This window comes from Archocentrus centrarchus, chromosome 7, assembly GCF_007364275.1.
Source record: "Archocentrus centrarchus isolate MPI-CPG fArcCen1 chromosome 7, fArcCen1, whole genome shotgun sequence".
Taxonomy (NCBI): Eukaryota; Metazoa; Chordata; class Actinopteri; order Cichliformes; family Cichlidae; genus Archocentrus; species Archocentrus centrarchus.
In genome coordinates this window covers 1,731,231-1,742,170 of record NC_044352.1, presented here as the reverse complement: position 1 = coordinate 1,742,170, position 10,940 = coordinate 1,731,231, and the positions used below count along the sequence as shown (strand labels likewise).

Genomic DNA, 10,940 nt, shown 5'->3' with positions numbered 1-10,940 from the left:
CTCTGAGGAGGAAGATGAGGTGGTGACCACAGAAGATGGAAAGTGTGAGAATGCATTTAAAATAAAACAAAGATATCAAATCTTTATATTATCAGTGAGGCAGAAACAGCTGCTGTTATTTCCTGATGTACCTCAGCATCAGTCCAGGTCTTTGTACTGCTGTTAAAGATGAAACAGCGACCTCCAAACCAAGTCCAACCAGGAGGGCAGGAAGCAGCTGCAAAATGATTGTAAAGTCAGGAACTCATCAAACAGTAGTTTTAGCATAAGAAATACTAAAAGTTTTTGTTTAGCACAATAATCCAAAAAATTGCTTGAAACCCAACATGAACCACAGCATGGAAAACTAAAGGCTTTAGTGAGACGTTTTTTGAGACTGTAGTATTTTCTGTGACAAAGGGCAGCCCTGACGAAGTCCAACATCCACAGGAAACAAGTCCCACTTACTGCCGGCAATACAGACCAAGCTCGCGCTGCAGTTAATAATAATAATAATGCATTAGTCTTATATAGCGCTTTTCTAGACACTCAAAGACGCATTACAATTTCATGCACTATTCATTCACACCTCAATCATACCTGGTGGTGGTAAGCTACTAGTAGTAGAGAACGACTTTCCTCTCCTTGGTCATCTGACTGTTGACCAGAATCACTTTGACGCCATCTGAAAGCCTTTTTTCCATGGATCCTCTCACACCTTCTGAACTCCTCCCACACCCAAGTTTTTCCTTCAGCCACATTCTTCTTGGTCCCGGTCAACTGCCTCCGCCGTTCCACAGACCAACCAAGCCTGATAGGACTCTTTCTTTAGCTTGGTCGCTCCCTTCAGCTCCGGTGACCACCATCTGGTTTGGGATTACCACCACGACAGGCACCAACCACCTTGCAACCACAGCTGTGAGCAGCAGCCTCAACAATTGAGGTGTGGAACATGGTCCATTCAGATACAATGTCCTCAGCTTCCCTTGGAATGCTGTTGATGCTCTGCCAGAGGTGGGAGTTGAAGATGTTGTTGACTGGGGGTTCTGCAAGGTGTTCCGAGCACACCCTCACAACATGTTTAGGTGTGCCGATCTGTACAGCATCCTCCCCCACCACCTGATCCAACTCACCACCAGGTGGTGGGTTGTTGACAGCTCAGCTCCTCTTTTCACCCGAGTGTCCAGAACATATGGTTGCAGATCCGATGATATAACGAAATTGATCATCAACCTGCGACCTAGGGTGTCCTGGTGCCACATGCACATATGGACATCCTTATGTTCAAACATGGTGTTCATTATGGACAAACTGTGGTTTGCACAGAAGTCCAATAACAAAACACCATTAAAGTTCAGATCGGACGTTTCTTCCCAACCACGCCCCTCCAGGTCTCACTGTCATTGGCCACATGAGCATTGAAGGATGATGGAGTCACCAGATGGAGCACCCTTGAGCCCTTGAGACTCCAAGAAGTGTGGGTACTCTAAACTGTCATTCGGTGCATAAGTACAAACAACAGTCAAGACCCGTTCCCTGGCCCAGAGGTGCAGGGAAGCAACCCTCTCATCCAACAGTCAAACTCTAGCATACAGGCAGTAACACAAGCTCCTGACCACGTGATCTCAGAAATTAGGCGACATATCAGCTTCTATGCAATCAAGCCTCAGAAATTTAGGTGTCACTTTTGACAGTTCAATGTCCCTTTAGCATCGCTCCAAACAGCTGGTTCAGAATTGTTTTTATCATTTAAGGAATATTTCAAAATTCAGATTACTGGTGTCAGAGGCTGAGCTTGAGATGATTATTCATGCTTTTATCTCTTCTCGTCTGGATTATTGTAACGGTCTTTTTACTTGTTTGAACAAATCAGCTGTGGATCGTCTTCAAACTGTGCAGAATGCTGCAGCAAGACTTTGAACTGGCACCAACAGAAGATCTCATATGACTCCAGTTTTGGCTTCTCTTCATTGTTTGCCAGTAAATTTTAGATTTCATTTCAAAATTTTAGTTTTAACTTTTAGGGCCTTACAAGCCCCCCAGTATATCTCTGACCTGTTGAAACCGTATTCTGTGTCCCGAGCTCTTAGATCATCAGGTCAAAGGTTACCGTTGGTCCCTCACACTTGGGGATCGGGCTTTTGGGGCTGTAGCACCAAGGTTATTGAATTCTCTTCCACTGTCTTTATGATGTACAGACTCCATTGACTCTTTTAAAAAGCAGCTGAAGACATTTTTATACAGACAAACTTTTAATTAAAGCTTTTAATCCTTTTATTCTGTCTTTTTTTGTGAAGCACTTTGTGATTTTTATCTGTGATAAGTGCAATATGAATAAATTTTACTTACTTACTTACAAGGGGATATGAGAATGCCCACTTTGCAAAAAATAGATTTTTATTTTTGTTGTCATAAATGCTAAGATTAAAAAGCAGGAAAGAAAATAAGAATGAAGACAAGCGGACCAAAAATGTCTCAAAGCTCTGCAGCAAAGTGTGAAACAGTCCTAAAGAGACTTTAAATTACTTACAGTTACAGCTGTACACCACCTCCAGGTACTTGTAGGTGCCCACACAGGGGTCTCCAAACACTGAGTTGCTTGCTTTGACAGCACAGCTGCTTTTCCCATTACAGCTGTGGATTCAGGTCATTAGTGAGTTGGCAGATGCTTGAAAAATGCTGTGTAATGCTAAAGAAAGAGTCAGCTCTGTACCTGTCAGCTACTTGGCTCGTGGTCTTTGAGCAGATGATATTTTGGATCTGAGAGGCTGGACGGCCGAAAGAGCACGTGGTCGTATCGTGGCGCCCGTAATCAGCTGCATGGATGATTTAATTAATTTTTTTATTTATTTGGGACAATGCACATTAATAAAACAATCAATACTTAGTACAGATTGTAAATGAGCCAGATTATAGCATATTTGCTAATTTGCATCTGTAGTCCCTAGGCAGAAGGACAAACAACAGAAAACATCATGAATATACAATAGTAGTAAAAGACAACACATTGACAAACATTAAAACAATATACAAATGGAAAAAGAAAAAAGGAGAAAAAAAATAAAAATAAAATAAAAAGAAAAAAAAAAAAAATAAAATAAAAAGAAAAAAAAAAAAATAAAATAAAAGTAAGTAAAACCTGTCCTTCATCTGAGGAAGAGAGAACCTCAAAGATTAAACCAGTGTTTAACCTTCTCTGTATTTTTATGGCATCGATTCACAAACATGCAAAGATGGAGGAATTGTGCTCTCACCGCATTGAAGGTTTGCTATTGAACCCTCACATGCTACACTGTTGATTGACAAAGTGACACAAAGCACATCAGAAACATGAACATAGTTTATAATCACAGCTGTAACAGACTCGCTGGGAAGCAGGCGTAGGTGGTGTCCAGGTATTTGTAGATGCCGTAGCACGGATCAGAAGTATGGATGACGTTTGTGTTTATTTCACACACCTTCTTGCCATCACAGCTGCAGGGAGACAAAGAGGAGCTCATTTTCAGCTGTATTAAAGTGACTGATTAATTATTGATGTCATGGCCGGGGAGGAAACAGGCGAGGAAGGGCAAACACGAGGGACTCCAGAGAAAGGCATAACTTAAAGGTATTTATTTATGTAAGGGAGACGAAGGGAAGACACGGGGAACACAGGACCACGCAGGCACAATAACGTCAACGACGCGACAACAAGCAGAGAAACGCAGGACTTAAATACACAGAAGGGCTGATGAGGGAAGAGGAAACAGGTGGGAACACAGGTGACACTGATAACTAAGACGAGACCAGAGGGAAGCAAAACTGAATACAACAGACAGGGGCTGGATGATTATCAAAATAAAACAGGAAGTATGACAAGGGAACGGAGACGCAAACCTGACACAGAATACAGAGAGACACAAGGAACTACAAATAACTGAGGGCAAATACAAAAGATAACAAAACAACCTGAGAAAACGGAAACCATACCAAGGAAACATAAAACACTGGGCCACCGGCCCAGGACATGACAATTGATCCAAACTGCTCAAATTTATTTACCGTTTCTTGATGACGTCCAGAGTGCCTTTCTGAGAACAGTCTGTATTTCCAAGCTGATCTGCAGGTCTGCCCTCACTGCAGGTCTCTGCATCGGCCCGTCCGTACAGAGCTGACTGCACAATGATCACTCCTGTCTCTGTGATACATACAGCATGGGAGACAAAGATCAATGTAAAAAAGAATCATGAGAAATGGAATCAAAAGCAAAGATCTGCAGCAAAAGATGAACATTTGAAGCTTTTTGTGTTTTTCCAAATAATCAACAAATGCCTCATTTCTGTAGCTCTGTGGTGCTAAAATAAATCCTAATATCAGATTTCCTCCACATTAAAGTGTTTGCTGAGCTCAGAGATCAGCTGAGCAGGACGCTCTTTTTCTCAGACTTATGTACAGATGTCTAGGGCTGCAGCGATCGATTATTTTAGTGATCAAGTATTCTATCGAATATTCCATCGATTACTCGAGTAATCACATAAAAAATACTTTTTTCATATTAACAGTTCGTCTGCATATTTTAACTTCCGTAATGCAGTTTTTCCCTGTGTGAAACATACAGGGTGGATGGAGCAGCTACAAAGTTCTCTTTTCTTCACTTATTGATCAGGTGGTTGATGCAGGACCTCCAGCTGTTTCCCAGTAAAGGTTTAAAGGTGCTTACAGGGGAAAAAGCTTCTTTTGGAAGCTTCTTTCCATCTGAGCTCACCGTCTCCAGCTCCGCCTCTTTGCACTAATGCAGACAGACTGCACGTAGAACAGCTGACTGCTGTCATATTATCAGTGTTTATGTTGAAAAACTTGGGGCTGCAAGAGCGCAATGTTGTAATGCTGTTTGTTCATAAGCATCATCCTAAACAGTTTTCTACTGCAGGTCTATATTTAGTCACTAATCAGGGATTAAAGTATAAAAAGTATTTTGACGGGGAAGGGGTCCTTCCGGTACCGGACGATCACTAGTGCTAATGGCGGCACTCGCTAGTAAACCGCGGTTAAACTGGGAGCTGAAGTAGAGAAAAAAATAACAGCTGAAATTCTCAGCCCAGCGATCACAACACACACGAACACGCAGAGAGCGGTGGAGGTGTGGAAAAACATGTCAGTGATGATCCACTTTAAGTGTCAGAGGGAATCCGGAGGTTTTTTTTTTTTTAGAATCTAAGGGTTTTTTAAAAAAAAACACTCCAGATCAGTAGGTGGCGATAATGCATCTCTAAGCTTGTTTGGCCATTAAACCCACAAGAAGAAAAAGACCACAGCCACGGAGAACTGTAATGGTGCTGTTGTGGGTGAAACGCTCCATTTACACGGAGATACCTGAGCGCTGCAGAGTTTAAACGAAGCATCGAAGCAGCAAATTTGTGTCGAGAATTTTTTATAATCGAATTATTCGAGTTACTCGATGAATCGTTGCAGCCCTACAGATGTCTTTTTACAACCAACCCCTGCTGGACATTAGCAAGAATGCAGATTATTTCAACATTAGCTTGACATTTAGACCTGGATATTACAGAAATCTTTGATATAGAGATTATGTTGATCTTACCACAGCTCAGGTGTTGTACATAGTCGGGGCTTTCACAGGTGATCACCCTCTTTGTGGATGTGGGAGTCCCACTACCAGGAACCGAAGATTGAGCAGTGGCAAAGCCTGAAATGGGAAACAACCCTATAATCAGTGAGTGTGGGCTAAATTAATTTGGCTACAGAAGATCTGTCATCCTCCTTTTTCATCCACCTGATTCTAAACCAAATATGAATGAATTAATAAAAAATGCTAAAAAAATATTGGGGGGAGGGGGGTGTAGTGAATATCCACTTATCCTTTGCAGGGTGGAGCCTATCCCAGCTGTCATAGGGCGAGAGGCAGGGTACACCCTGTACAGGTCACAGTACACAGAGACAGACAACCACTGACACTCACATTCACACCTATGGGCAATTTAGGATCACCAGTTAACCTAACCCCACTAACTGCATGTCTTTGGACTGTTGGAGGAAGTACACAAACACATGTGCAGGATTATTTGGTGAGCTAATGTAGCTGCTGAGATAACAAACAACAACAGTCAGGTTGTCTTAATGTCATCTTCGTTACATGTATCTGCACCATTCATCTGCACCTCCTCAACAGTTACAGTGTATCACAAAAGTGATTACACCCCTCACATGTCTGCAGATATTTAAGTATATCTTTTCATGGGACAACACTGACAAAATGACACTTTGACACAATGTAAAGTAGTCTGTGTGCAGCTTATATAACAGTCTTCATGTACAGCAACAATTCGTCTTCTAAGATCCTCAAAGAGTTCTTTGCCATGTTGGAACTTTCAGTGAGCAGTATGAGAGAGTGTGAGAGCTGTACTACAAAATTGAACACACCTGCTCCCTATGCACACCTGCGACCTAGTAAAACTAACGAGTCACGTGACATTTTGGAGGGGAAATGACAAGCAGTGCTCAGTTTGGACATTTACAGGTGTAGTCTCTTAGGGGTGTACTCACTTTTGTTGCCACTGGTTTAGACATTAATGGCTGTATATTGAGTTATTTTGAGGGAAGAATAAATTTACACTGTTATATAAGCTGCACACAGACTACTTTTCATTGTGTCAAAGTGTCATTTTGTCAGTGTTGTCCCATGAAAAGATATACTTAAATATCTGCAGAAATGTGAGGGGTGTGCTCACTTTTGTGATGCACTGTACTTCCTCCATATCAGTCAGCACATTCATGCACAGTGTGTGATGCTCTTTTCCTTCAGAGTAAAAGTCTTCATATGATCTGATGGTCTGACTGGTTTTCTGTCACTGAAGGCTGGTGCTGTCCCTTCCCAGGTGAAGAGCTGTTAATTTAAAGATGTTTGTGGCTGCCGTCAGAAGCAAAGCTCATATATTTAATTCATTATCTTGTAATATTCAGTTAAAAAAGGTAATATACATATTAGTTTTTGACATGAAATGTTCAATAATAAATAAGTAACAATTTTGAGTAAATGAATGTGGTTAAAGTTCATTTATTGGATTAAAATGTAAAATGTTTTGTTCCACATGCCACATGCTCCTGGGGTAAGATTGAGTGGTGCACTTAGAGAGCCACACAGAACGTTCTACCTGACGTCTGCAAGAGACTGGTCATAAGAAGCTTCCCCAGAAAACAAAAGGTGGTTTTTGTGTAAGAAGAAGCTTTATAATATTGTCTTTATTCCTCGGGAGTTCATGGAGCCAATGAGGTACAATTTATTGTTTTATTTGTGGCTTTTATTTATCTAAATCCGCTATATTTTCTTTGAGTTAATTTAGGTTTGTATTTCCTTTCTTAGTTCTGAGGGCGTTTTGGGGGAAATGATAAGGCATGTAAAGACACGTGGGCCACATTAAATATCTGTTCAAACCTAAGAACGACGTTGAGCCTTGATTGAACTCGAGAAGAGTAACAATGTTTATGCACACAAATGATACTGTTAATTTAAAGATGTTTGTGATGCATGCAAATGATACTGATGCCATCAGAATCCATATCTGTATGTGTCTGATGTGTAATGTGAAGGTGTGAGAATGATGGGAGTGAATCAGACCTAATTTATGGTGGGGATGATGGAGATGTGTCCCTACCATCTTTCTGAATACCTAAAATTCTCTTTCATGTGAGTTCAGATGATTAGTCTGGATAATGATGTTAGTATAAGGTTAACATGAAGAACCATTAGGAGAAAATTGCATTAAACATTCATTTACCTGAACTCATGAGTAAACATGTTGCTGCCAGCACTGAAAAACAAAGAGAGAAACCTCAGTGTGTGTGAACCACAGCTGATTTATTCATTTATCTTCTGTAGAAATAAGTTAACAGTATTTGATATGACTTTTCACGAACTTTCATTACTGCTGACTTTCAGGTCACCCAGTTATGCCAATTGGAGGTCACTAAAATTAATATTGACTCGGTGTGTAACTTTGCAAAAACAATGCCGGACTCTGTAGTTTTCTCTGGGCCCCTCCCCAATCAGACCAGGAGCGACATGTTTAGCCGCATGTTCTCCTTGAATCGCTGGCTGTCTGAGTGGTGTCCAACAAACGACGTGGGCTTCATAGATAACTGGCAAAGTTTCTGGGAAAAACCTGGTCTGGTTAGGAGAGACAGCATCCATCCCACTTTGGATGGGGTTAGGGATTATTTTTTATTCAATGAATAAAAGACAAATGTTTAAAGGTAAACTCCAGTAAATTAATTAATAAACAGTGGATCAACCAAATAATAAATAACTAAATAGTACATTAGACAGAGAGCAACAGATCATACAGTGCTGAGTAACTTTTCTGTCTCAGTGCATCTTAACTTGATCATGTCACCATGGAAAAGACACTCTCAAACTTCACCCAGTACGTGAACTGTCCCACCAGAGAGGAGAGAACACTGGACCTGCTGTATGCTAATGTTAAGGATGCATACAGCTGCTCCCCCCTCCCCCCTCTAGGGAGGTCAGACCACAACTTGGTGAAGCTCAGCTCCCGCTATGTGCCACTGGTGAAAAGTCAGCCTGTGACCACACGGTCAATTAAGAGATGGTCTGACGACACTTATGAAGCACTGCAGGACTGCTTTGAGGTGACAGACTGGCCGGCACTCTGTGAGCCTCATGGACAGGACATCGACAGGCTCACAGAATGCATCACAGACTACATTAACTTCTGTGTGGACACCATTGTTCCTACCAGGATTGTAAAATGCTACCCAAACAACAAGCCGTGGGTAACAAAGGACATTAAAGCACTTCTCAACAATAAGAAGAAGGCCTTCAGGGCTGGCAACAGGGAGGAGGTGAGAACGATCCAGAGGGAACTCAAAACAACAATTAGGGAGGCTAAAAACAATTATAGGAGGAAGCTGGAGCTGAAACTCCAGCAGAACAACATGAGGGAGGTATGGAGTGGAATAAGAACCATCACTGGCTTCAGGACCAGCAACAACAGGGGAATGGAGGGCAGTGTGGACAGGGCCAATGAGCTAAATCTGTTCTTTAACAGGTTTGACACTGCAGGCTCTGTCATCCCTCGTCCAGACAGCTCTGCTGCCGGTCTCCAGAAGTCCACTCCACCCCCACCCACCCCCACACTTCACAATAGCCTGCTTCCTTCCTGTGATGGCCCTCTTGATGTCTCCACCCCTCCCCCACCCGCCACCTCTACAGTTAGTCTCACTGCTGACCAGGTGAGAAGACAACTTAAGAGACTCCACAAAAACAAGGCTGCAGGCCCTGACGGGGTCTCCCCCAGGGTGCTTAAAGCCTGTGCCACCCAGCTTTGTGAAGTACTGCACCATGTCTTCAATATGAGCCTGGATCTTCAGAGGGTCCCTGTGATGTGGAAGACATCTTGCATCGTTCCGGTCCCGAAGATGACGCGACCCAGTGACATCAAGGATTACAGGCCAGTGGCACTGACTTCCCACATAATGAAGACCATGGAGAGGCTCGTCCTGGATCAGCTCCGGCCCATTGTCCAGTCATTTCTGGACCCCCTCCAGTTCGCCTACCAGCCCCGCCTGGGAGTTGAGGATGCCATTATCTACCTGCTAAACCGAGTCTACGCTCACCTGGATAAGCCGGCCAGCACTGTGAGGGTCATGTTCTTTGACTTCTCAAGTGCATTCAACACCATTCAGCCTGCTCTTCTGGGTGATAAGTTGACAGCGATGCAGGTAGATGTCCCCCTTGTGTCCTGGATTGTTGACTACCTGACTGGCAGACCACAGTATGTACAGCTGCAGCACTGTGTGTCTGACAGAGTAGTTAGCAACACTGGAGCCCCACAAGGGACTGTCCTCTCTCCCTTCCTCTTCACCCTCTACACCACAGACTTCAGCTACTGCTCAGAGACCTGCCATCTTCAAAAGTTTTCTGATGACTCTGCAATAGTTGGATGTATCAGCAGGGGTGATGAGGATGAGTACAGGAGGACAGTGAAGGACTTTGTCACATGGTGCAAGCGGAACCATCTAGAGCTCAACGTGACAAAGACAAAGGAACTGGTGGTGGACTTGAGGAAAGACAAGGCACCGGTGGCCCCTATGTCCATCGGAGGGGTCAGTGTGGACACCGTTGAGGACTACAAATATCTGGGAGTACACATTGACAACAAACTGGACTGGGCTAAGAACACTGATGCCCTATACAGGAAGGGCCAAAGTCGCCTCTATTTTCTGAGACGCCTGAGGTCCTTCAACATCTGCCGGACTATGCTCAGGATCTTCTATGAGTCTGTGGTGGCGAGTGCCATCCTCTATGCTGTTGCATGCTGGGGCAGCAGACTGAGGGCGGCAGACGCCAACAGACTCAATAAACTGATCCACAAAGCCAGTGATGTGGTGGGAGTGGAGCTGGATTCGCTTATGGCAGTGTCGGAGAGGAGGATGCTGTCTAAGCTGCAGGCCATTATGAACAATGGCTCCCACCCACTCTACAACACAGTGATGGGACACAGGAGCACATTCAGTGCAAGACTCATCCTACCAAAATGCACCACAGAGCGCCACAGGAGGTCATTTCTACCTGTGGCCATCAGACTCTATAACTCCTCCCTTAATAGGTGACATTGTGGTTCATCAGTGTCACTTATCAGTATTCAATTGTACATAAAATTGTTTAAATTTCCATATACATTGTACATACACTATATACATTGTACATTGTACATACACTTATACATTGTACAAAAAAGGACTGTGCATATATATATAATGACACCTATTTAAAAATTTTTGCACTCACAATTTTCATATGTGTATAGATTTAGATGTGTATATAGTCAAAATATCTCTTTAGTCTTTATACTTTTATGCCTTTAGTGTATGTTATTGTGTTTTAGGTTTACTCGTTTAAATGAAACGGTTGCAGCTGTAACAGTAGTAATTTCACTTTGGGA

At 42.8% G+C, this 10,940-nt stretch overlaps 1 protein-coding gene across 1 annotated transcript; it reads right to left on the bottom strand.

Moving 5' to 3' along the window:
- Positions 1-2,501: 2,501 nt before the first annotated feature.
- LOC115783086 (L-rhamnose-binding lectin CSL2-like) lies at positions 2,502-8,317 on the bottom strand. Its single transcript, XM_030733731.1, has 9 exons — positions 8,311-8,317; positions 7,751-7,808; positions 5,561-5,619; positions 4,021-4,156; positions 3,331-3,453; positions 3,234-3,271; positions 3,114-3,129; positions 2,693-2,809; positions 2,502-2,613 (listed from the first exon to the last, which is right to left on the bottom strand). Exons 1-9 carry the CDS (start codon positions 8,315-8,317, stop codon positions 2,502-2,504), a joined length of 666 nt encoding a protein of 221 aa, XP_030589591.1.
- Positions 8,318-10,940: the final 2,623 nt, after the last annotated feature.

Coding starts and splice junctions, on each gene's coding strand:
- LOC115783086 (XM_030733731.1), bottom strand. Junction 3,454..4,020: donor CTGGACGTCATCAAGAAACG/GTAAATAAATTT, acceptor GTCTCCCTGCAG/CTGTGATGGCAAGAAGGTGT. Junction 3,272..3,330: donor CCAGCGAGTCTGTTACAGCT/GTGATTATAAAC, acceptor GTCAATCAACAG/TGTAGCATGTGAGGGTTCAA.